Source organism: Ammospiza nelsoni, chromosome 6 (genome assembly GCF_027579445.1).
Source record: "Ammospiza nelsoni isolate bAmmNel1 chromosome 6, bAmmNel1.pri, whole genome shotgun sequence".
In the NCBI taxonomy this organism is placed as follows: domain Eukaryota; kingdom Metazoa; phylum Chordata; class Aves; order Passeriformes; family Passerellidae; genus Ammospiza; species Ammospiza nelsoni.
In genome coordinates, this window is record NC_080638.1 from 11,510,497 (window position 1) to 11,534,707 (window position 24,211).

The window sequence follows — 24,211 nt, forward strand, 5'->3', positions numbered from 1 at the left end:
GGGCCCGAGGGGGCCATGGCGGCCGAGGCGGCGGAGCGGCACCTGGGGCTGCTGCGGGACGAGCGGGAGGCTGAGCTGGCCCAGAGCAGGTGCGGCACACGCGGCACCGGCACCGACCGCCGGGGACACGGCACAGACCGCCGGGGGGCTACGGGGCGGCCACAGCCGGGGACACGTGCGGCTGGGGGGGCACGGGAGCGCTGTCACCTATGGGGAACACTGAAGGACCCTCAGCCGGGACCCGCTGTCACCCCTGGGGAGCACTGAGGGACCCTCAGCTGGGACTCACTGTCACCCCTGGGGAACACTGAGTGACCCCTCCTCTGGGATCTGCTTTCATCCATGGAAACCCCGAGAGATCCTCCCCTGGTGCCCCCTGTCACCTCTAGGAAACCCTCCTGTCACCGGTGGGAACTGCTGGAGTCCCACCGCTCTAACCAGCCCACCCCTATAGGAACTCCACCCCACAGGGCTCTGATCCATGTGGAATCCTGCTGGGCTCACCCCCACAGGACCAAGTCACCCTCTTAGTCACCTTGCTGGGGACACAGACACCCAGCCAGGAGGATGGAGGTGCCACAACAAGGTCATTCTGCTCTGTCCCCTGGAGCTGTAATCCTCACCCCGTGGTGTTCCCACCTGTGTGTGGTTCCCAGGGCATGGCAGGAGAGCGTCTCCCTGAAGGAATTGCAGCGCAGAGGTGTCTGCTTGCTCAAGCTGCAGCTCAGCAGCCAGAGAACCGGCCTCTACGGGCGTCTCCTCGTGACACTGCAGCCCAGGAAGCGCGACTCGGACACCGAGCTGCCCTCCAACAGCTTTGGGCCTGGTCAGTGACACTCCTGTCTTTCCAAAGAGATCATACAGCCTGGAATGGTTTGGGTTGGACAGGACCTTAAAGCCCATCCAGTCCCACTCTCTGCCATGGGCAGGGACACCTTCCCCTATCCCAGGCTGCTCCAAGCCCCATCCAGCCTGGCCTTGGATGCTCCAGGGATGGGGCAGCCGCAGCTTCCCTGGGCAGTGACACATTTCCCCACCTCACTGTTTCCTTCCCAACCTCTGCAGGGGACATCGTGGGGCTCTATGAGTCGGCTGGGCAGTGGGACCCGCTGTGCACGGGCGTGGTGACACGTGTCACCCCCAAGGCAGTGACGGTGGCCCTGGAGGAGGCCCGGGATGGGGAGCTGGCCCTGGACCACGAGCGCTCCTTCCGCCTGCTCAAGCTGGCCAACGATGTCACCTACAACAGGCTCAAAAGGTGGGGGCTCACCCCGGCTCACTCTGCCCAGCGGGATGGGGAGTGCCAAGTTTAGTTTGGAAAAGCCTTCCCAGCTTGGATTTGTCATTCTAGAGCCTCCCAACAGCCTCAGTTTACCCACCTGCTGGCTGGTCCTGCTCTTCTCTTTCCCTCTCCAGGCTGTGTTTTGGTCCTGTTGCATCACCTCTGGAACACTCTGGGTTCTGTGTGGGGCCTTTTCCATCCTGGCAGGAGGAGTGAACAGCTCCTTGCTGGATAAACAACCCAAAAAAAGTACATTTGGCTGTACCAAACAGGGACAATGGGAAGTGGAAGCCTGACCAGCACAGGGATGTGTGTGCAAGGGTTGGGAGATGCAGGAATTGTGTGGGATTAGTCTTGTGGGGTAGCATTGTTCAGCTGTGGAATAGTTCAGTCCTTACTCACAGCCTGTCTCTGGGCACTTGGGAGTCTCCAAAGAATTCCTGCTGTGTCTGTAACCTGATCTCCCCTTCTCTGGCAGAGCTCTAACTGCACTCAAGCAGTACCGGGGTGGCCCAGCCTCTGACCTGATCGACGTCCTCTTCTTTGCCTCTGCTCCCAGGGCATTCCCTGAAACAAGTAAGGATCCTTTTTTTATCAGGCTTGGTGGGCATGCTTGGGAATTGCCCATGAGAGCACAAATAGCTCTGATCCATGCTTTTATCCACACATGCTCCAGAAAAGACCCCAGTGTTCAATGTGAGTCATCACTGGTGCTGCAGCTGGTAGCATTGTGTTCATACTGGTCTGTACTGGGCACGCTTTCCTCATGGAAAGAACCTGGATAAAAACTTGGATATAAGCAGTGTCCACTCTGTTGTGCTTCTTAGGAAGAAACAGAGATTAAATTACACAGCTTCACCTTTTGGGGAGAACAAACCCTCTGATCAGCAGCTGAGTCAGATATCAACACCTGCTGATGGATATTATCCCTTGGCAGAAGGGAAGGGTGCAAAAATCAGGGAGTGAGGGCTGAGGGTGGGCTGTGTCTAGGCCATGTACAGAGCTCAGGGCTGCTCTCCCCCTAGTGCCATCCATCCCTGCCAGGGTTCTGCCCCTTTTTCTCCCCTCCACAGCTCCCTGCACTGTTTTTCTTCCTTGGAGTCCTGGATTTGGCTGCCCACTATGGTTTGCCTCTCTCATCCCCTCCAGCCAGGCTTGACTTCTGATAGGATGTACCAGGGACAAAAAATGGGTGGTAGTGAGTCCCATCCCCATTTCTCTAAGCACTGATCCCAGTCTGAATCAAACCTTTCAGCCCTCTGCCTGCCCGGCGACCTTGGTGCACTCAAGGTTTTAATATTAAATAAAATAATTAAATTTTAATCAATCAACTTTCCTCAACAGTGCTTTTACTCCTGAGGAGGCAGAACTGCCTGTAATGAAGGGAAGCTCCTTTTCACCATATCACTCAGCTCTGCCAGGCTGGGCAGAGATGAATTTTCCATCTGCTCAGCACTGGGAATATTGCTGGGTAGGTGGAGGCACATTAGACAGACAGAGGAGCTGCAATATGAACTCCAAGGCCTTGCAGTTACCTCCTCCCTCCAGAGCTGCTTTCTCCCCACCTGGAGAGATGTTGTACCAGACAGGAATTAAGGGATAATAACTTGGAATAAGCCTGCCCTGAGCTGAAGGGCTCTGCCAGGCAAACTTCAGAGCACTCAGGCAGCTTTTCCATGTCACAGCCTCTCCTTCCATGACCAAGCACCCATTAGCCTGGTTTCTTTGGGGATGTGGCTCATCCCATCCATTACCTGGTTTCAAACAAGCCCATCAGCAGCAGGCTGAGTCAATAAGCCCTGGACAGCTCCTGAAATTGGCTGTCTAGACACACATCTGTGTCAGCACCGCTCAGGGATGCCAGATGAGCTCACTTCCCTCAGAAACCAGGGAGCCACAGCTGGAAGACAGGGCAAAACCCACTCCAGCAGGTGCAATGTGCAGCAGCAAAAGCCTGAATCTGATTTTTTTTTTTGTGGGAGACAAGATTAGAATCCTAATTTTTCAATCAGAGAATCTTGTAGGTGGGTTCTGACACCTCTGTGCATTTCAGTAATTAATTATCAGACAGCAGCAGCCCAACACAGCAGATCAAAGCCCAAGTCCATTCAAAACACTTAAATATGCAACAATAAATACTCTTGGCATAAGACAAAAACATGGGACAGGCTGTGGGAAGAATAACCTAAGGAATAGCCAAAAGGAGAGGAAGGGATTTCCAGTGGGTAGCTGGGACCTGCAGCAAACATTGGGACTGGCACAAAGCACTTCCACACCTCACCTTGCTGCCTCCAGGAAGGCTCCAAGGGGAGAACAGTTTTTCCAGAAAGGGCAGACTATGAACTGAGCAGGAATTTTGCCCTTATCAGACTCCCTGGGAAGCAGAATCCAGGTGCTCACCCATCAAAAATGCCCTCCTTGTCTCCCTTCCACTTTGATCTGCATCCGTGGCCCTGCTGGAGCTTCCACACCCGAAATCTTCTCCAAACAATCCTCCCCTGCTCCCAGCATCCACGTGGGATCCCTGCACCCCTACATTTTGGGAATGGGGGGGAGTGGAGAGGCTTTTCTTGCCAGCAGAGGCCAGCATTGCTCTGCTTGCTGTGCTCCTCCCGGCCACCCAAGAGGGACATGTCCCTTTTCCCTTTGGAAAGCAGGTTCTGCTGTACCTGTGCAGGTTGGTGATTGCTGCCAGCTCTCTCCTGTGCTGGAGAAAGTCAGGAATGCTCATTTTTGTTCCTGGCTCCAGAAGGCCTGGCTTGTGTCCAGCTCTGCCCATGGCTGTCAAAACATTTGTAAAGGGAAAGAAGCAATCCTGGTGAAAAGGTAGGAATGTCCCCAGAAAAAGCCAACCTGGCAGCAGAGCACTGGGGAAGCACCAGGGATTTCCTGCAAGAACTTATTGGCTTTTTGGCACAAGTTCCTTGCAAAAATGCTCCTCACCTGAAATGCTCCTCATCCCTCTGCCCTGTGACACCTCTTGTCACCACAGGGGCCATGGAGAGACCTCTGATATTTTTGGGGATGACAAACAGTCCAGACAACTCAGCTGCCAGGTATTTCCTCTGGAGAGCAGGGGAAGTTCTGATCCAGGCTGAAGTACCCAGCTGGATTTTGTCCAGCAGTGTTGGTTGCAGTGAGGTTGTACCAGGGAAGAGCTGCTGGGGTTGGGGGTCTGAATTGCTCTTGGTCAGAAATATACCTTGGAAAGAGCTTTCAGCTCTGGAAAACCTGGGCTCTTCCTCCCAGGAAGGGCTGTTTCCATCCATTTTTGGTGCAAAGAACCCTTTCCTGACCAGGATATCACCTCCCAACCCACTGCTTCATCAGAGCTGCTGTAAAAGCATCTCAGTCCCTGGGAATGTTGGGGCACCAGCCTGGATGGCCAAGGAAATTTGGTTTTCAGCACTAATTAATGGAGTTGTTCGTCAGGGCACAATTACCTGGCCACCAGCCAGACACATTCCAGGGATTTCTTCAGGTGGGGATACCTGGAGCCCAGCTGCTGTAGGGAGAAGAGTTTGGAGGAGCCACAGCATCCCATAAGAGGCTCTCCCTGCTCCCCAGCAGTGTGGCCAGCCCAGGAGAGCAGCACTGCCAGCCTTCCCACACAGCAGCTCCTGGCAGCCCGTGGTTGGGAGGGATGAGGGTGGGCACAGGGCTGGAGAAGCTCCTTGGCTCATCCTTGAGCAAGGCAGCATCAATGACTCCCACATCCCAGCTGTTCCTCGCTGTGGGAAAAGCCTCTCAGGTTTGAAGCTATTCCTGCTTTTCCCCCAGCCCATGGGATGCTTCCTGGTCTTGTCTTAGTCATTAACACACTCGCCCAAAATTTACATATGAACCAAGAGGCTGGGGGACTGCAAAAAGCACCTTCAGCCCCATTTCTCTCCTCATCATCACCGTCTCAATGAGTACCTTTTGTTTAACCTCATTTGGTGGTGGCCACACACAGGTTCACCTGCCCAAAAGCAGAAGAAAGTGGCACGTTTTTAACCCAGCCCTTAATGCAAAGGGAGGGATGAGGCACATGATGCCCAGCAGGGAAGGATGCCCAGAGATGTGTCTTATATAAGCTTTTGTGGGAACGTTATTTTCGGGAAACCTCGGTGTAATGAGTCATCGTCCCTGCTGTAATTAACTCCCATAATGAACAGGGAGATTAGCATTAGGATTAGGGGAGGGGGATGAGAATAAATTTGGGCCTAAAGGAGATCAATCTGGGAGGTTAAAAAGCAGCTTTTGAGCATTCAGTCTCTGCAGTGAAAGCAATTCTCTTCTAATGCGATTTGCATATTCTTTTCTCTTTTTTCCTCCCTTATTAAAGCAGAAATGAGTTTTAGTTTTATCATTTAAATTGCTATTTGTACCTTTTCCTGTCTTCATTCCCAGTCTTGGCTGGCCACCCCAGGGCTGCTCTGTTCTGCTCACAGACTCTGTAGGTTGTTCTGCTTTTCCCCTAGTGCTGCACTGGGGTTGTTCACTGGCAGGGATTTGTTTGCAAAATCTGCTACTTCCTCCTCAATTTTCATTGAAGATTTCACTAAAGGTGCTGGTTCTCCTGCAAAACAATCCCAGAGCTCCCTCCAGAGCCAGGAAAACTTACCTGTTTGATGCTGGAGCAGCTTAATGCCTTTAAATTCTGGGAATTCCAGCACTGACTGGCTGAAGGCCAAGTATCAGGGCTGGGGAGGGGATGGGGAAGGAGCCTGTTTGTTTTGGAAGCATAAAAAGCTTATTTTTACCTTCTGGGGTCTTCCAGCCTCCTCAGTGCTTTCCTCCCAAGGTTCTCCTCATTATCAAGTGGGTTTGGACCTGCTGCAGAGAACACCATGTATTTCTGGATTTGTGCTTCTCAGCTCAAATTCCCAGCTGGGGCTGAGGTCCCAGTGACTCTCCTGCTGTCTCCCCAGAGCCGCTGGAGTTCTTCAATGGCTCCCTGGATGAGTCTCAGAGGGAAGCTGTGTCCTTCTCTCTGGCTCAGAGGGAGCTGGCCATCATCCACGGGCCTCCAGGCACAGGGAAAACCACGACCCTGGTGGAGATCATCCTGCAGGCTGTGCAGCAGGGCCTGAAGGTGAGCCTCACTGCCAGGGACCACCTCAGGTGGCCACCAGTGACCATCTCTGCGTGTGTGAAGGCCTCAGAGCAGCCTTCCAGTCAAGGGATTCTTCATCAGGAAGTGGGGTGGTGTGGCCGTGTTCACAGGGGTCTGAGGATGAGGGGAGAGACGAGGACCTGAGTCCATGTTTCAGAAGGCTTGATATTTAGTATTTATGATATATATTATATTAAAACTATACTAAAAGAATAGAAGAAAGTATTTCATCAGAAGGCTAGGCTAAGAATAGAAAAAGAAGGAATGATGACAAAGGCTCTGTCTCGGACTCTCTGTCCAAGTCAGCTGGGCTGTGATTGGCCATTATTTAGAAACACTCCAGATGGGCCAATCACAGATCCACCTGTTGCATTCCACAGCAGCAGATAACTATGGTTTACATTTTGTTCCTGAGGCCTCTCAGCTTCTCAGGAGGAAAAATCCTAAGGAAGGGATTTTTCATAAAAGATGTCTGAGACAGGGTGGTACCACAAGGGGAAATGGCTTCAAATGGGAAGAGGGGAAATTTAGGTTGGATATTGGGAAGAACTCCTTCCCTGTGAGGGTGCTGAGGCCCTGGCACAGGTTTGCCCAGAGAAGCTGTGGCTGCCCCATCCCTGGAAGTGTCCAAGGCTGGGCTGGAGGGAGCTTGGAGCACCCTGGGCTAGTGAAAGGTGTCCCTGCCCATGGCAGGGGGTACCGGATGGGCTTTAAGGTCCCACCCAAACCATTCCAGGTTTCTATGATTATTTCACACACTCCTGGGCTTTGTGGCAGCTGTAGCAGCTCCTGTTGGATCTGTGCTAATCCAGAGCCTGGCTTGGCTTGCAGGGACCTCCCCACCAGCTCCAATGGGGAGAGCTCAGGTTTGGGGTTCACTGGGGCCCCTACAGAGGTGCTGCAAAGCAAGGAGGGAATTACCTGTGTGACGCCAGTGCTGTATTCCCAGCAGCAGCTCGCTGGTCTCCCCCTCTCTGCTCACACCCCCCGTGCCCCAGCCCGTGGGTGCCCCCGGAGGTGCCCAGGTCCTGTTTGTCCCCGCAGGTGCTGTGCTGTGCCCCGTCCAACGTGGCCGTGGATAACCTGGTGGAGCGGCTGGCGGGCTGCAGGGCGCGGCTGCTGCGCCTGGGCCACCCCGCCCGCCTGCTGCAGCCCATCCAGCAGCACTGCCTGGACGCCGTGCTGGCCCGAGGGGACGGCGCCCGCATCGTGGCCGACATCCGGAGGGACATCGACCACGCCTGGGTGCGTCCCCCTGCTGGGGGTGTGTGTGCTGGCTGTGTGATCCCGTGAGAAGGGCACATTCCAGGGGGAAGTTCTTCCCTGGGAGGGTAGGCCGTGGAATGGGTGTCTCAGAGAAGCTGTGGCTGCCCCATCCCTGGGAGTGTCCAAGGCTTGGAGCAGCCTGGGCTGGTGGAAGGTGTCCCTGCCTTTATGAGATGATCCATAAGGTCTCTTCTAACCCATTTTGGGATATTTTTTTGGGGGACTTTTCTAAATCATTTTGGGATTCTCTGATCTTCATGTGCTGGAGGGTAGAACTCCTGCCTGAATCCCTCATGGAAGAGGGAAAATTCCAGTCCCTGCTGCTGCCCCTCACATCACCTGTCTGCCCTGATCCGTGCCCTCCCCTTTACCAGGGAAACATTCCCATCATTAATTCACTTCCTAACAAGCTGTCTGCCTGTCCTGATACTCCCTCCCACTCTCAGCCACCTCAAGTAGAAAGCAGAGCACATTTTAAAATGCATCCTTAATTTCTTCTTTCTCACCCTAATTTTCCTAACATTCCCTTACAACACAGCTCTGGTACTTGGGGTGAGGATTTGATGCTAATTAGGTTATTTTCCTTCCCTTTTCTGGTGGCAGCACTGTCCAAAAGCCTTTTTTTTTTCTTTTTAATTTATTTTCCATCTTTCTCACTGGTGATTAATTTTCACTTTCATCTCCTTGGGAGGAGTGTGTCACAGAAGCTGCCCTTGGCTGCAGAGAGCTCATCTCCAAGGTCCTGACCCATCTTTTCTTCCTCCTGCCTCTGTTCCTCCACTGCCACATTCCCTACTTTTCCCTGGAACAATTTCTCCCGTTGCAGCTCCATGTTTTGACTCTTCTCTCTCCTTCCCTTCTCCCCAGCCCACAGAAGAAGCAGTAACAGAAATTAAAATTTTGTGGCATTTCCTACCCCTTTGTGCCTCCTTCCCTCACCTGGCTTTGAGATTCCCAGGACCTCAGCTTCTGGATACTCCTTGCCCCAGCAGGGTTTCAGCCCCACAGTACCTGAGAATGAAATGCAGCACAGATCCATGGCCAGTGCAGCTCCAGGGATGCTGAGCAGGATCAGGGAGCAGTCTAGGAGGATGAGGCAGGGAAGCCAGGGAAGAAGGCAGGCCCACTCCATGAGCTGGCCTTAAATAGACTCCCAGACCAATGAGGGGGTGAGAGAGCTCATATGAGGCAGGTGGGGATGATTAGAGTTGATATTCCTAATCCCTAACTAGGAATGGGTGACATCCAGACTGACCTGATCCTCAGGGCCTGTGATCCCACACCTGCAATTCCTGAGCCCATTTTGATGACACCTGACAGATACATGAAGGTTTCACAGTTTTAAAATCCCATGGATTCAGCCAAAGCAGGGGGCTGAGGTGATCTGTGTTAGACCCTGGAAAATCCATCCATCCATCCATCCATCCATCCATCCATCCATCCATCCATCCATCCATCCATCCATCCATCCATCCATCCATCCATCCATCATAGGAACAGCCTGTCTAACTCTTTTGGCTGCATATAAGAGCTTCTGCCTGCAGCCTTTGCATCCTTCCCAGCCTTACCTCCAGAGAAATGATCCCATTTTCCATCTGGGATTGTTCAGTGAGCTGTGGTCCCATGGCTGCTGCTCTGGCAGTGCTGGTAGATACATTTAATACCTGCTAAAAAAAGCCCTGGGCCTGTCTGGATGCTGCTCTGGATCCTTCCCAGCAGCTCAGAGAGGCCAGTTTGAGGTGGCAGAGCTGCTGCTGGGGCCTGGGGAGCCCTCCTGCTTCCAGAAGGGCTCTGCTTCCTCAGAACAAGCTAGGAAATCCCAGTCCCCAAGACCCCTCTTCCCACACATTCCTCCTTCCCAGATGCTTTGGCTGGTCAGAGACACAGCCAGAACTGAATGGCAGCAGTTGGCTCTATCCAAATTTTTCTGTTTTTTAGGCAAAAACCAAAAAGGCCCAAGACAAGGGAGAGAGAAGCCATTTTCTGGGTGAGATCAAAACCCTGAGGAAGGAGCTGAAGGAGAGAGAAGAGGCTGCCATGACTGCAGCCCTCAGCCAGGCCAGCGTTGTCCTTGCCACCAACACAGGTGTGACATCCTCCTGCTGGTGTTTTCCCTCCTTTTCCAGGTAAACTAGGTGCTCTGCAAGGCAGCTGTCCTGGGAGGGCTGGCACACTTGCTCCCAGCTCCTGGGAGCTCAGCAAAGTCACCCAATCCCAGTGGGATTCTCCCAGCTTCCACTGTGGCACAGGATGTTGTTGAGCACAGAAGGTGGATCTGGAAGGAGCCCTGTTAACTCTGAGTAGGAGCAGGGAGTGCAGTGAGTAAACAAGTGCTGCTGGAGGTGTGCAATCTGCTCCCCATGGCATAAATCACATGGCATTGCTTCCCTGCTTGGCCCCTTGCCAGGACTGATGAAACCCAGCATGTGTTTCCAGAGCCTGCTCTGTGGCTGCCTCTGCACTCACCCAAATGCTGTCACACAGGATTTTAGGGAGCAGGTCCAGGTGTCCATCAGGCAGCTGCAGCTGGGAAGGTTTGGCACGTGTGGAAGGGCTTTACTGGCTCAGGTTTTTCATACTCACTTAAAATCTTCAGATCTGGTTGCTCAAGGGTGATTTGTTGAAGGGAAACATCAATAATTTTAGGTCATAAAACAGCAAAGTTACTGGAGTGAAGGTTAGTGGACAGATAAATCTTTCCATGTTTTAGTCTCTGGGAGTTGGCCTCTCACTTCTTTTCACTTGCCTGAAAGAAAGAGGGAGATTTCCTTCTCCCAGAAAAACTGGTGGTTTTGTTGATCAGCTGTGATTCTCCCTGGAACTGGAGCTTCCCAGCCAGCTGGGGAAGTGGCAAAAATAGAGTTATGACTGTACAACTCACCAGAGCGGATTCATAAAGGCTGGAAACCAGTTTTGGAAGGAGAACAGTGTCTTTGGTGGCAAACTGGAATGTCTGAAGTGATGCAGAGCTGCAGAGGCAGCAGGGTTTACAGTGGCAAAGCCAAATCCCTGCTCTCAGAGCTGCAGTAGCACAGGAGCTTTGGAAAAAACATTTCTGTAAATAAAAATCCCCTGGTCTGAGAGACTGGCTTCCTCACCCTGCCCTCCTTCTTTTGCATCCTTCTTCTTTGTGAGCTGCAGGCAGATTTGGATGCCCCAGAAATTCAGATTTCTGATCAATGTAAGGATCAGTATCAGTAGGTCTGGGTTAGAGCAGGATGTCTAATTCCTATGGTGGTGGATTTCTCTCCCAAGGAAATCCTGAGTGCCCTGAGCAGATGTTTTTTGCCTGTTGATTGCTTTAGAGAAATAAAACTGGGCTAAGTTGGACAGACAGAATCATGCATGGGATGCTTGGGAATATCTACTTTGAAGTACCTAAAGTACAGCTGAGAAAGGCAGAATTCCCAAACCCAGCCCACAGCAAGCAGGATTTGTGGCTAACATGGTTTCACCTTGTTTTGCCTGCAGGAAATGTTGTGCTTGGCCAACCTGCCCTGTACATGTCCAGAATGCTCAGTACTAGGAGAAAACCAGGAATTGTTTCCCATGGAAGGCTGGAGCTGTGTCTTCAGCCATGGCTTATTTTTTCTTATTCATCCCTGAGGAGACAAATACTACAAATGGACTTCTGATGTTAAAAATTAGCCCTTGCTGTGGCTGTGTGGTTCCAGTCTCCTTTCCCTCTTCCCAGTGCCACGAGGAGGAGCAGAGTGAGCCCATCTTCCCCTCTCAGGGTGTCCCTCAGTTACGAGATATGTGAACCCCCAGTCCCTCACCCTGTGAGTGCTGGGCATGAGGAGTTTTGTTGGCCCTGGGGGGCAGCAGGAAGGTGGGTGTTCCTTGTTCTGCTCCAGATAGAGCAGACTGGAGCATATTGTTGTCTTTGGCATCTGGGCTTCACTGCTGTTCCCAAAGGTACTTGGAAGCTTCTGGGCCCGGGGGAAAATGGACAAAGAGGAGCTGGCAAAAACAATCCCGACTTACACATATCAGTGGATACGTGTTTGGCAGGGCTGAATTCCTACATCTCTGCAAAGAAACATTATTTCACTTGCCTCAGTCACCATTACAGCTTGTGAGGTTTGTTTCCAGAGCAGGTTCCTCACTCTTCCTTGCTCCCCTGCTCACTTGGGAACCTTCTCCTTCCACCAGGTGCTTCCTCAGATGGCCCCCTGAAGCTGCTGCCTGACACCCACTTTGACCTGGTGGTGATTGATGAGTGTGCCCAGGCTCTGGAAGCCAGCTGCTGGATCCCTCTGCTGAAGGCTCCCAAGTGCATCCTGGCTGGGGATCACAAGCAGCTGCCCCCCACCATCATCTCCCACAGGTAAAAATCCTGGATCCTCCTGGTTTTGTGCAGCTTCTGAATCCAGGTGGTTGGAGACATTTCATGGTGGAGATCTGTGCTGCCTGCAGGCTCTGTGGAATGCATTTAGGCTCATCCTCAGGCTAATCAAAGTATTTCCTTTAATTCTGCTTCTGTGGTTTGCACATTTATTTATTTAATGTATTAATATGTGAATTGGCCCAGTGAGATGCTGCATTATCACACACCTCAGGGATTATAAAACCTCCCAGTCCCTACAACGTGGATAATAAGAACAGTTAGTTTGTGGAAAAGATCTGTGGATAGTGCAAATTGCCTGTGCTTCCAGGGGGATGCTGCAAAGAGTACTGAGGAATCTTTGAGTAATTTAAAACATAAATGTGCTTGTGTTTATCTGGTTTAGGCAGCTCCAGATCTGGAATTACTGAATCACAGAAGCAGAGAAATAGGCCTGACTTCATAAACAGCCTCTCCTGCTTGCAGAAAGTAATGAACAAGACACATATCTGCCACCTCCCTTGGATTTTGAACACAGGAAATGAAAAATCCAAGGCAGGCAGCAGCTCCCAGCACATGGCCAAGAGATAGTGAGAACAACATTCAGGGGCTGCAGCATCCTCTCATTTTACCTCTCTCAGATGCCCAAAAGCTGCTGTTCTGCAGATCTTGGCAGGTGATAAACACATGCTCAACTGCCTGGAAGTGTCCAGGCTGGTGAGCTCCAAAAGCCTTTCCAGAGCCCTGCCCTCTTCGTCTCCTGCTGTTTATTCCCTGGGAATTTGCAGGCTGGCTCTCCATGCTTGGATTCTCCAAGCAAGGCACTTTTTGGAGCAGCATCTTGTTGGTAGCAAGAAGAAATTGACCATTTGGTCCTTCTAATTTCAGAGTTATTTTCTGTGAGTGGTGCATAAAGTTCCTCTTTTCCCCCAGAAAAATTTCATGATAGCTCCATAATGCTCCACAGTGCCTATCCAGCTGGATCCTCCTCAGCAGCCTCAGCCTGGCTTCTCCCCAGACTGTCAGATTAAGGGCAAAACACAGCAAAAATCCCAGCTTTGTTATCTGGAACGTGGCTGACACTCAGCTGGTGTCACTTTTGGCTCTCTCTTTTGAGACAAAAGCAGTCTTTCTTCACTCCACAAACATTGTAGCAGCTGCTTTTATTCTGCTCTGTCACTGTGGCTGCTGCCAGGAGCCTTGGCTGGGGCTGGAGGCAAAAAGCTCCTCCTGGATCTCCTCCTGCTCCTGCTTGAGGAGTTGTGCTTTTCTCTTCATCAGCTTTGACTTGGTGGCCTTGGCAGTGCTGGGGGAACATCAGACTCCATAATCTTAAAGTTCTTTTCCAGCCTGAACAATTGTGATGGAAATAAAGGGGATGCTGACAGCCCCATCCTGGGCTTTCCACGTTCCCTGCAGGCCCAGGAAGCAGCACAGTGGTAGATCCCTTCCACCTCCTTCTGTGGGTATTTCCAGAGCTCCCACAAAGGCCCCAAATCACCTGCCAGCTCCTCTGTGGTTCAGGGGAAGCAAGGAGCTATTTCCAGGGATGATTCATGCAGAGGACTCCAACCCTTCCGCCCACCTTCCCCTTCTCCATTGATGACAGCGGGCCTGGAGTGGGTGGGCTCCTATTTTTGGGGCCACGGGGAAGGGTCTGAAGTTTTCTGGGATGAATCCAGGCTGGCAGGAGGCTCAGCTGTTACTACAGCAGGGGGAGTCTGCCCTGCTCAGGCAGGAAGCCTCTGTCCAGCAGGAATGCTGTGGGACTCTATCCACCTTCCTGTTACCTGCTTGTTCCTCCATGGAATCAACATTTACCTGTTCCCATCAGCAGTGACCCTGTGAGGCCTAGGGGATGTTTGACAGAGGGTCTGAAGGCTCCTCTTCCCTGCTTTCTGACACACCTGGAGCTGTCCCAGGATGCAGAGAGCATCCCCACACACACCTTCCAGTCCATGCTAGCAAATTCCAGCCCCCTCCAATTCCCCCTCGGCAGCTCTAGCCCAGGCTCACAGGCAGCAGCTTCCACCTTGGAGATCCTCCTCCTGCAATTTGTCCTTGTCCCTGTGGGCATCTCCATGCTAGGACAGTCTGTCAGGAACATTTGTTTGCCTTGTTGGAGCCCTCATTCCATCCTTTCCCCGATGAATTCATCTCCACATCAGGGCTCTGATGTATTAATTTGGTTTTACTCCCCTCAGATACTGGCAGATGCTTATCAAACCTCTTGTTCTCAACCAACACAGGGATATTTTGCCATCTTGTTTGTTCATAGTCAGTCTGGATGTCTGCACCATCCCAAATCCATGTGCTGATTCCTTTCACTTTGTCACTGAAGTGCCAGGGTTTCTCTGGTAGCCTTCACAACTGGAATGTGCTGGGGCACATCCATGAATTAACTCCATTAATGTGGAGGTCCTGAGGTGGGAAAACACAGTGACCTCCTTCTCCAGGCAAATCCAGTGTGTTCTGCAGGGATCAGTCACACCAGCATCTCCTGTCTCAGGGATGAATAAGAAAAAATAAGCCATGGCTGAAGACACAGCTCCAGCCTTCCATGGGAAACAACTCCTGGTTTTCTCCTAGCACTGGTCATTCTGGACACGTACAGGGCAGGCTGGCCAAGCACAGCATTTCCTGCAGGCAAAACAAGGTGAAACCATGTTAGCCACAAATCCTGCTTGCTGTGGGCTGGGTTTGGGAATTCTGCCTTTCCCAGCTGTACTTTAGGTACTTTAAAGTAGATATTCCCAAGCATCCCATGCATGATTCTGTCTGTCCAACTTATCCCAGTTTTATTTCTCTAAAGCAATCAATAGGCAAAAAACATCTGCTCAGGGCACTCAGGATTTCCTTGGCAGAGAAATCAACCACCACAGGAATTAATTGAGTGGTAAAATAACAGAAAATTATTAACAGGTGAAACATTCCTGAGCAGATTAATTCCTCATTATTAATTCAGCATATAACTTCCTGTGGATCTCTGTGGTGGGAATGCTGCTGGAAGGGTAGGGAGCAGCATTATTCCTGAGGTTTGCTCTGAGGTTTAGTGGCTCTTTCAGGCATGTACTTGCACCTGAGTGCCAACAGCTCTCCCTGCTCAATTTCCTTCCTGTCTCAGAGATCCAGGCTCCATGGGCAGAACGGAGCTGGGAGAATCAAGTTAATTCCTGATGTCTGGAATGCATCCTCTAACCCCACATCTTGCTGTGTCCCCTCATCCCATCCACCCCAGCCCCCTCTGGCAAACTGCTGCCTCCCACCTCCCGCAGCCCTGTCCCTCCAGAGGTTATTCCCATTTTTTTGCCTGTGTGCTGCATCCTCTGATTCAGCCAGGAGGAGAGCTAATGAGGCCTGGCTTCTTGGAAAGATTTGTCCTCAGTTGTCCCTTCTACAGGTTTAATAACTTGGCAGTGCCTTGTCACATTTCCCCAGTGCCTGTGGTGAGCGTGGCAGGGCTGGCTGGTGCCGCAGCAGCGCGCTCGCTGTGGGGCCGTGTAGCGCTGGAATTCCCCCTGCAGGGATTGGATACATGCTGTGCCCCAGAGCCTGATGGAAAGTGTTCACCTGAGCTGTTCCCTGCCATCATTCCATCATCTTCATGCTGCTTCCTTGTGTCTGGCAGCCACCAGCACGCTCAGTGTCAGCCTCAGGATGAAAAATCTCCGTACGCTCACAGAATCCAAGGGCAACGATTTCCATCCTTCTTCCTTAGATGGTGCCTCCCAGCAAAGCCTCTGTGAGGCCAGGAGGGAGCAAACAGGCTCCTGAGAGGCTGAATTCTATAGGAATTTCATTCATTTGTGCCACATATATGAGCAAGGGGTGCTGCTGGATGTGATGGGGATTTAGTGGGTGAAGAAACAATGAGTGCAGCGCATCTGTGCCTTAGTCCAGGGTGAGTGGCCAGGGAAGGATGGAAATGCTGGAGCAGCAGGGAGTCTTGATGAAAGCAGTAAGGGTTGGCTGTGTGAGCACCAGGCATTCCAAAATTTGGGGTGGAGCTCTGATCCTATTGCAGAGGGTGATGCTGATGCTGTGGCTTGGCTTGCAGTAACACCAGTGTAGCCTTACACTGATGGATCACGGAATCATGGAATCACTGAGGTTGAGAATGACCTCCAGGATCACCACAGGATCCATCCACCCTGTGATCGATCCCCACCTTGTCAACCAGACCAGAGCCCTGAGTTCCACATCCAGTTGTTCCTTGAGCACCTCCAGGGGTGGTGGTGACTCCAGAGGCCAGAGGCAGGATGTGTGCCCAAGCTTCTCTGATGTCTGAGTCTGTCCCTGGGGGTCGGACAGACAGCACTGTTGGCACCCAGGTGGAACAGGGGTGACGGTGCCACCCCAGGGGAGCCACACGAAGGCGCTGAGCAGGGCAGGAGCATTCCCACTGGCACCCTCTGCCCCGCGTGCGCCGGGAGGGGCTGCCTGAGCCCCATCCCGCCCTGGGAATGGACACTCCCGCTCTGAGGTGCCTCTCCGTGCAGGGCGGCGGCCGAGGGGCTGTCCCTGAGCCTGATGGAGCGGCTGGCGGGGCACTACGGGCAGCGGGCGGTGCGGATGCTGACGGTGCAGTACCGCATGCACCGCCTCATCATGGAATGGGCGTCCTCGGAGCTCTACGGCGGCCGCCTCAGCGCGCACCCCTCCGTGGCACAGCACCTGCTCAGGTGGGTTCCTGCAGGAGCTGAAATGTTCTTTTCATCCCTGTTTGTCCCTTCCCTGCGGAGTTTTCTGCTCCTCCTGGGGCTGGGGCAGTGGTTTTGTTTCAGCCACTGTTTCATCGAGGAGACATTACTGGGGGGTGTGTCCTATTTGCTCTGTAACCAGAAGTGATGCAGACTTGTCTTCTGTGTCCTCCTTTGCTATGATAATCATGGAATCCCAGATTGGTTTGGGTTAGGAGGTTGGAAGCCCACTCAGTCCCATGCCACGGGCAGGGACACCTTCCAGTAGACCAGGCTGCTCCATGTCCCATCCAGCCTGGCTCTTCCAGGGATGGGGCAGCCACAGCTTGGGTGGATATTGCTGTAACAGCAGTGTTGGTAACCAGCCCTTTCCCACATACCTTGTGCAGGGACCTGCCAGGTGTCTGTGACACAGAAGAGACCAGCATTCCCCTGTTGCTCATAGACACTGCTGGCTGTGGCCTGTTTGAGCTGGAAGTGGAGGATGAACAGTCCAAGGGGAATCCAGGTACCAGAATGGATGGACTGAGGTGCTCAGCCCACCACAGGCTTGGCCACAACCCACAGATGTCTCCATGGGGTCCCAGAGAGCCTTGCTTAGCTGAGAGATCTTCCCTCCATAAATCCTCAGCCTCCAGGGACTCTGAGCTGTGTTGGAGCTCTGGGGACAGTGTCCAGCTTGTGGGTGGCCTCTCTGGCTGCCACCCTTGCAAGGACATTTCTGGCTGTTCCCTTGCAAGGACATTTCTCCATGCTGAGGGCTGGGACAGGGTTGAGAATCCCTGTGGAGGTGCTTTACACCAAGGAGGGGCAAATAGCAGCAGGCAGAGCACATACCTGTTTTGGGAAGTTTATGGATAAGGTTCAGAATTACCTTGCAGTCCTCTGCTCATTCCATGAAATCCTGTCTGGTTCTTCTGCATGGATTCTCCTGGGACACCAAGTTCTGCTGCTTTTCACCTGAAAAAGTGGATTTCATCATAGAGCTTGAGTGCAAAGTCAGGCTGGAAAACACAAGGGCAGTTTTTATCAGTTTAAATATCTTTTACCTTCTGTTTGACCCCCACCATCATTTGAGTGCCTCATTTTTCCATGCACCATTCCCAGAGCCCTGCTGAGCACAACAGGCTCTTGTTCCCTCATGGAGAGCCAAAAAGCCTGGTCTGAGAGAACTCAGGGATTTGGAGCAGAGGATTAGAGGCACATCTCCCCAAATTTGGGAGGCAGCCTTTTGGCACAGCTCACTGCAGAGTCTGGATGTTTATTGCTGTGTTTTGCTGCAAAGCAGAAGCCCAGCCAATGAACCATGAAATAATTCATACAAGATTTAATTTTTCCCCTTAGATCTTTCTGAACCAGGCACCATTTTGGATAACCCTTTCATGTCAGCCTTTCCTGCTGTTTTGGGGGAGGTGGGCACATTGCTCTGGCCTCTGTCCCCTGTCACACTTTGTCCCTGTCCCAGGGGAGGTCCAGCTGGTGGGGATGCACGTCCAGGCCTTGGTGGACGCTGGTGTGAAGGCCAAGGACATCGCTGTGGTGGCCCCCTACAACCTCCAGGTGAGCTATCCCTGTCCCTGCACACAGAGCACCACAAGAGCCCAGAGAGCTGCAGAGCCAAATTTAACCAGCATTTGGGACCAGCTCCTGCACCTTTGAGCAGCTTGGGGCTGTGGAGGGAAGAGCTGTTAGTGAGGTGTTCCACTCACAGCCTCAGGAGATGCTCATCCTTGTGGGTTTGGGAGGGAGGGATTCCCCCGAAAACCCTAATATTTTAATCCTCTTCACCCATGTATTTCCTTTAAAAGCTGCCCTTGGCCTGTTTCTCAGGTGGACATGCTCAGACAGCACCTTTGCCACAGCCACCCCGAGCTGGAAATCAAATCAGTGGATGGTTTCCAGGGCAGGGAGAAGGAGGCAGTGATCCTGTCCTTTGTCAGATCCAACAAGAAAGGTAAGACCTGGCTGCTGGAGCACTGCTCCCCTGGGAATGGGGAGGAAGTCGTGTAGCCAAGTGCTGTGGTTTAATTGCAGTGCTCTAACACTTGGCTCTGGATGGATTTACTGGCAAACCCTCCCTTTTCAGGCTTTTTTGTTTAATTAATGGATATATGTGCTGTCAGGGCTGCAGGGGAGGCTCCTGTGCTACAGCAGGTCCAGGACTGCTCAGTTTGAAGGTTCCCTGACCCCTGAGGCCTCAGAAATTGTTTAAATCAGCACCCTAAGAGTGTCACATCCCATTAGCCCCACATTTAGGGGAGTTGCGGGGGGGAATTTCTTGGGTTTTGAGCCCATTTTGGGTGAGTTCCCTGCAGAAAGTGAGCAGGAGCTGGCATCCCAAGCCGTGCATGGAAAATGCTGCTTGTGGGAGCAAAATCTAGAGCAGAAAATCAAGTTCTTTGCTATCAGCAGCTGCAGTGGAAGTTAATAGCTGGAAAAAAGCTGCTGCCCTGGGGGCACAAGGCTCCTGTTCAGGGAGCTGAAAGGTTTGATGGAGCTGGCTCGGCAGGATTGTTCTGTGATCACCTCTGTTCCATGCTGGGATCAATTCCCTTTCCAAACCCACAGTCCTGTGGCCCTACCTGTGCTGTTGGAGGGCTGGAAGGGGAAAAAAGGGGGGAAATATGCATGGAAGGAGGAGATGCCTCTTTTTCCAAGCCTAGAGGAGGAAAAGCAGCCTTGTGGGGAGAATGGAGGTGGGGACAGCACTAAGAAATAATCCTGATCCAGGAGTGACTCACCCCTGTGCTGCTGGGAGCTGGTGGCCCTGGGAGGGTGAGTGTCCCACAGCCCCTTCTCCTGCACAGGGAGAGGCCAAAGCTCAGGTGTGGGGCAGGAATTGCTTTTCTTTGGGGCACAGGGAGGCTTCTTATTGACCTGCTCCTCTGCAGCCATTCCTGATCCAGCAGGAAACCTTCATTTAAGAGTAAATTTTCCCCTGTGAGGGTGCTGAGGCCCTGCACAGATTGCCCAGAGAAGCTGTGGCTGTCCCATCCCTGGAAATGTCCAAGGCCTGGTTGGACAGGGCTTGGAGTCTGGGATAATGGAAGGTATCCCTGGCAGGGGGTGGAACTGGACAGGCCTTAAAGTCCTTCCCAACCCAAACCATTCCAGGATTCAAAGGACTTGGATTTGCCCCTGCAGCTGGGTTAAACCTCATCAGAGAAACTGGGAGTTGTTCCCCGAGCTGCAGAGCAGGGAGAGGGGCTCCCCCTCAGCCTGTCCCTGAAAGGCAGCCCAGGAGAGGCTGCTGAGGCAGAGCCAGGCTGGGCACTGCTCTGGCAGAGGCATTAATCTCCTCCTGCCTGGCCTGCTCGCTGTTCCCTGGAGCTGGGAGCTCGCAGCCTCCCACGCTCCGCTCGCGCTGCCTGATCCTGCCTGAGTCATCCCGCCACTGCCGGCTCTTGTGCTGTCTGTGAGCAGCAAAACCTCCCAAATGGCTCTTCTTACAGACCCCAGGGGATTTGGGAGCAGGGGGAGCTCTGTAGGACAAGGGGGAACTCTTTACCTGCAGTCCCCCCTCTGTCACAAGGTGAGCCTTTTCCACACTGCTCCATCTTGTGTTTGCTCCCAGCTCCGAGCTGAGCTTGTGTCATGGGCCAGGCACGGAGATATTTCCCCTTTCCATGTGCCTTCCATGCTCTTCCCTGTGCCAGGAAGCAAGGAACCTGCAGGGAGCCTGTGCCACACAGGTAGGAATAGGAACAGCTGTGAGCAGAGCTCCATAAATGCCAAATCTCACCCTCCAGCCAATAAATCCTTGCATCCCTTGGACCAAACACCTGCTTGGAGGGCATAGAGTCCCTCTCTACCTGTCCCACTATGTGACAGAGTCCCTGTCCCTCTGGCATCCCTTCCCTCCTGTTTTCCCAGGTGAGGTGGGTTTCCTGGCCGAGGAGCGGCGCATCAACGTGGCGGTGACGCGGGCGCGGCGCCAGGTGGCCGTGGTGTGTGACAGCCACACCGTGGGCAGCCGCCCCTTCCTGCGGCGCCTGCTGGACCACCTGGCCCAGCACGGCCTCGTGCGCTCCGCCTTCGAGTACCTGGATGACCTCGTGCCCCAAAACTACCCCGGGGAGGGCCAGGCCCAGCGCCAGCAGGGCCCCAAAGCACCGGGCCCCAAAGCGCGGCCGGCTCCGGCTGGGAAGCTCAAGGCGGCAGCAGGCGGAACAGGGAGCCAGAAACCGGGAGCACGGAGCTCCCCGAGCAATGCCACAGCTGGGAGGGACAGCTCAGGGTCCAAGGAGGGTGGGGACAGGTTCAGGGCCATGCTGGTGGCCTTCCTGGAGAGCAGCGAGGCACAGCTGGATTTCCCGACGTCCCTGAATTCCCACGAGCGGATGCTGGTCCACGTGCTGGCAGAGGAGTACGGGCTGCAGCACCTGAGCTCTGGGGAGGGCCGGGACAGGTACATCAGTGTCCGCAAGAGAGTCCCCAAGCAGCCCACGCTGCCCTCTGAGCCCCAGCTACCTCCCGAGCCCCTTCCTGAGCCCCCGCTGCCCTCCGAGCCCCTTCCCGAGCCCCTGCTGCCCTCCGAGCCCCTTCCCGAGCCCTCGCTGCCCTCTGAGCCCCTTCCCAAGCCCCAGCATCCCCCCAGGAACACCCCTGACCCTGTGGAGCCAAAGGAAAGCAGCAAGAGCTCGGGGAAAGTGGATCTGAAATCCCTGCACCTGGAGAGAGTCCAGAGGGAGAAAGCCAGGCAGGAGGAGGCCAGGAAGGTGCAGGAGCCCAAGAGTGGCAAAAGGAAAAAGGACAAAAGTGAAGCCAAAGGTGGGTGAAGATTTTTGTAAGCAGCACAATTAATGCTCTTCTTTGAATGGGTCTTAATCCGGGTGGGTTTGCTCCAGAGTGTGGGATTTGGGCATGGAGCATGTGGCTCTTGGAAAGCTGCAGGGAGGTGGGAACTGGCTGCAGCATCCAGGTTTGGATACCTGGAAGCACATTCTGTAAGTGAGAGGAAAAACACTGGAGACTCTTTCCCAGGAGAGAGTCTCAGGAATCACAGTCTCCTCTCCCCACTCGCAGGAGTGGGGAGAGGAGCTGAGGGGAGTACCTGCCCACACTGAAGGATGTAAAGGCAGAGGCCGCCCTGGGGCTGCAGGAGGGTGGGTTTGTTCCCAGGCCCCAATCCAAGTGTGTGCTCACCTTTCCCAGCAAAGCCGGCGATCGGCAGCGCGGCCGGAGAGGATTTCGAGGCTCTGATCTTGGCTGCCATGGAAGCTGACAGGACCTGTGCCTTCCCCCGCTGCAAGGCCTCTGTCACCACCCTGGGCCAGCTCTGCCACCACTGCCAGAGGCTCTTCTGCCTCAGCCACCACATCCCCGAGGTAAGGAGGGGCAGGATGGGCTCAGCCCGGGAATCCTCCCTGTGGAGCTCCCTGGGAAGGGAGGGTTTCCTTGCAGGGAGTTTGAGCAGAGCCCTCCCTGTCAGAGCCTGTGCTGAGCTCAGGTACGCAGGGCTGGCAGGTGCTGCCACCTGGGCTCTGCTCACCTCTTCTGAGGGATTTTGTGTTTTCCTCTCATTTTGTGCCCTTCTTTACCATTTTCTGGCACTTCTACTCTGTGTGGATAAAGTGAGGCAGAGAGCAGAAATGGAGAAGCACAAGTTTCAGGCTGAAATGAGCCTGGACTCAATTCCCAGCTCTTTGCACGCTCCCTCTGCATTCTGAGGATGATCCCAGCCCTTTGCAGATTGTCTCTGCATCCTGGGGACAGGACAGGCACGGTGCAGTGCTGCCTGGCCAGCAATTCAGAATTCTCTGTGTCCTTGTTCCTCACCCTGTGGAACTCCCAGGAGCTCAGCAGCCCCATAAATCCTTGGCAAGTTTTTCCCTCTGTCAAGAGCTATCTGTTTCCATGGCAAGGAATCGTTGTATTTATGGTCACTCACATCCAGGGGGATGGAGATTTATTCCCTGCAGAATGGCCTCTCCCTGCTGAATTGTGACAAGGCTCCAACAGTGGTAGGGATTCAAATCCATGTCACAGCTCTGAGGGAACAGGCTGGGACCAAACTCCATGGAAGCATAAATGACTTTGGGATGGGCCAAGAAAAGGAATCAGATTTTAGGATCTCACCTGCGAGAGATAATTGCAGTGTTGGACTTGGCTCATTAAAGCAGCTGATTCATGGCTAAAAAAGGTTTCCCATTCCCCAAAACTCCTTTCCCAATTCACTGGAAAGGAGGTGGAAAGAGCCACTTGAACTACCCCAAAAAATTATTTACGTGCTGTTCAGAGCCCAGGGCCTGGATCTTTATATTTCATTCTGTGTGAGAGGGGCTATAAAGATGATTTAATAAAGCACAGAATAATAAACATTATGAATTATAAACAATAAATATAAGAATAAATCTATAAAACAAATCTATAAAAATAAAGAATAAATCTATAAAAATAAAGAATAAATTTATAAAAATAAGGAATAAATCTATAAAAATATAGAATCTAAATATAAAATGAAACTAAATAAAAATGAAATGAAAATATATAGAAATAAAAGAAATAGTAAATGATGATAAATAGTAAACTATGGTAATAATAAAAAATAGTAGTACAATGATAATTAAAAGAAATCTATAAAGATAAATAATTAATCTATAAAAATATAGAATCTATATAAAAATAAAATGAAAATACATAGAAATAAATAGTTAACAATGATAATAAATAGTAAAATATTATAATAATAAACAATAGTAGTACAATGATAATTAAAATAAAATTATGTAAAACAATATAAATAAATATATAAATTAATTAAATGAAAACAATAGTAAACAATGATAATAATGTATTGAAATGATAAAAATTTATAAGTATATAAAGCCATATAACAGCACAATATATAATAATACATGACGTAATGATAAGAATGGCTGTAAATGGTGGGAGATGATTTCAGGGGGATTCAGTCAGGCCCCAAAGGAATTGCAGGCTCAGGGAGTGGCAGCCCTGGCTCCCAGGAGGGTGATCCATGCCCCAGTGCCTCTTCTCTCCGCAGGTGCACGGCTGTGGGGACAGGGCCAAGGCGCAGGCCCGGCAGCGCATCAGCCGCGAGGGGATCCTGTACCCCGGCAGCGGCTCCAAGGACAAATCCCTGGATCCCGCCAGGCGAGCCCACCTCCAGCGCCGCCTGGACCAGAAGCTCGGCGAGCTGACGAGCCAGAGGAAGGGCAAAAAGAAAGACAAGGAGAAATGAAGGACCTGAATCCTGCTTTTTTAACCTCAAAGCCCCAGATCCCCCAGGGCAAAGCTGCTGTGCTGGGCCTGGGTGGAGTACAGGGCTCCATTCTGGGGGGAAACCTGGAGCTGGGAGCCTTCCCGAGGTGCAGGGGAGGGAGAGCTGCTGCACTGTCCTGGTTATCCCTGTGGACACGGTGATGGATGCACTCAGGGGCCAGAGCACGCTGGTGAAACGGGCATTAAACACCCAAAGCTGTCACTGTCACTGTCACATCGGCCCCTGCGGCAGCACATGATGGATGCCTGGGAACAGGAACGTGGGAGGCATGGAAAACCCTGGGTGGCCCTGTGCT

The 24,211-nt window shown here is 52.4% G+C and overlaps 1 protein-coding gene across 1 annotated transcript; it reads left to right on the plus strand.

Moving 5' to 3' along the window:
- Positions 1 to 15: 15 nt before the first annotated feature.
- Positions 16 to 24,123, plus strand: IGHMBP2 (immunoglobulin mu DNA binding protein 2). Its single transcript, XM_059475128.1, has 15 exons — positions 16 to 89; positions 657 to 826; positions 1,066 to 1,258; positions 1,761 to 1,858; positions 6,196 to 6,359; positions 7,425 to 7,625; positions 9,585 to 9,732; positions 11,802 to 11,976; positions 16,473 to 16,655; positions 17,063 to 17,181; positions 18,139 to 18,233; positions 18,504 to 18,627; positions 20,547 to 21,443; positions 21,828 to 22,000; positions 23,677 to 24,123. The coding sequence occupies exons 1-15, from the start codon at positions 16 to 18 to the stop codon at positions 23,872 to 23,874; spliced, it is 3,012 nt and encodes a 1,003-aa protein (XP_059331111.1). The 3' UTR covers positions 23,875 to 24,123.
- Positions 24,124 to 24,211: the final 88 nt, after the last annotated feature.

Excerpts from the sequence above, each read along its gene's own strand:
- IGHMBP2 (XM_059475128.1), top strand. The coding sequence starts at position 16 with ATGGCGGCCGAGGCGGCGGAGCGGCACCTGGGGCTGCTGCGGGACGAG. Across the intron at positions 1,259-1,760 it reads ACCTACAACAGGCTCAAAAG|AGCTCTAACTGCACTCAAGC; the intron begins GTGGGGGCTCAC and ends CTTCTCTGGCAG. Across the intron at positions 18,234-18,503 it reads TGGCCCCCTACAACCTCCAG|GTGGACATGCTCAGACAGCA; the intron begins GTGAGCTATCCC and ends CCTGTTTCTCAG.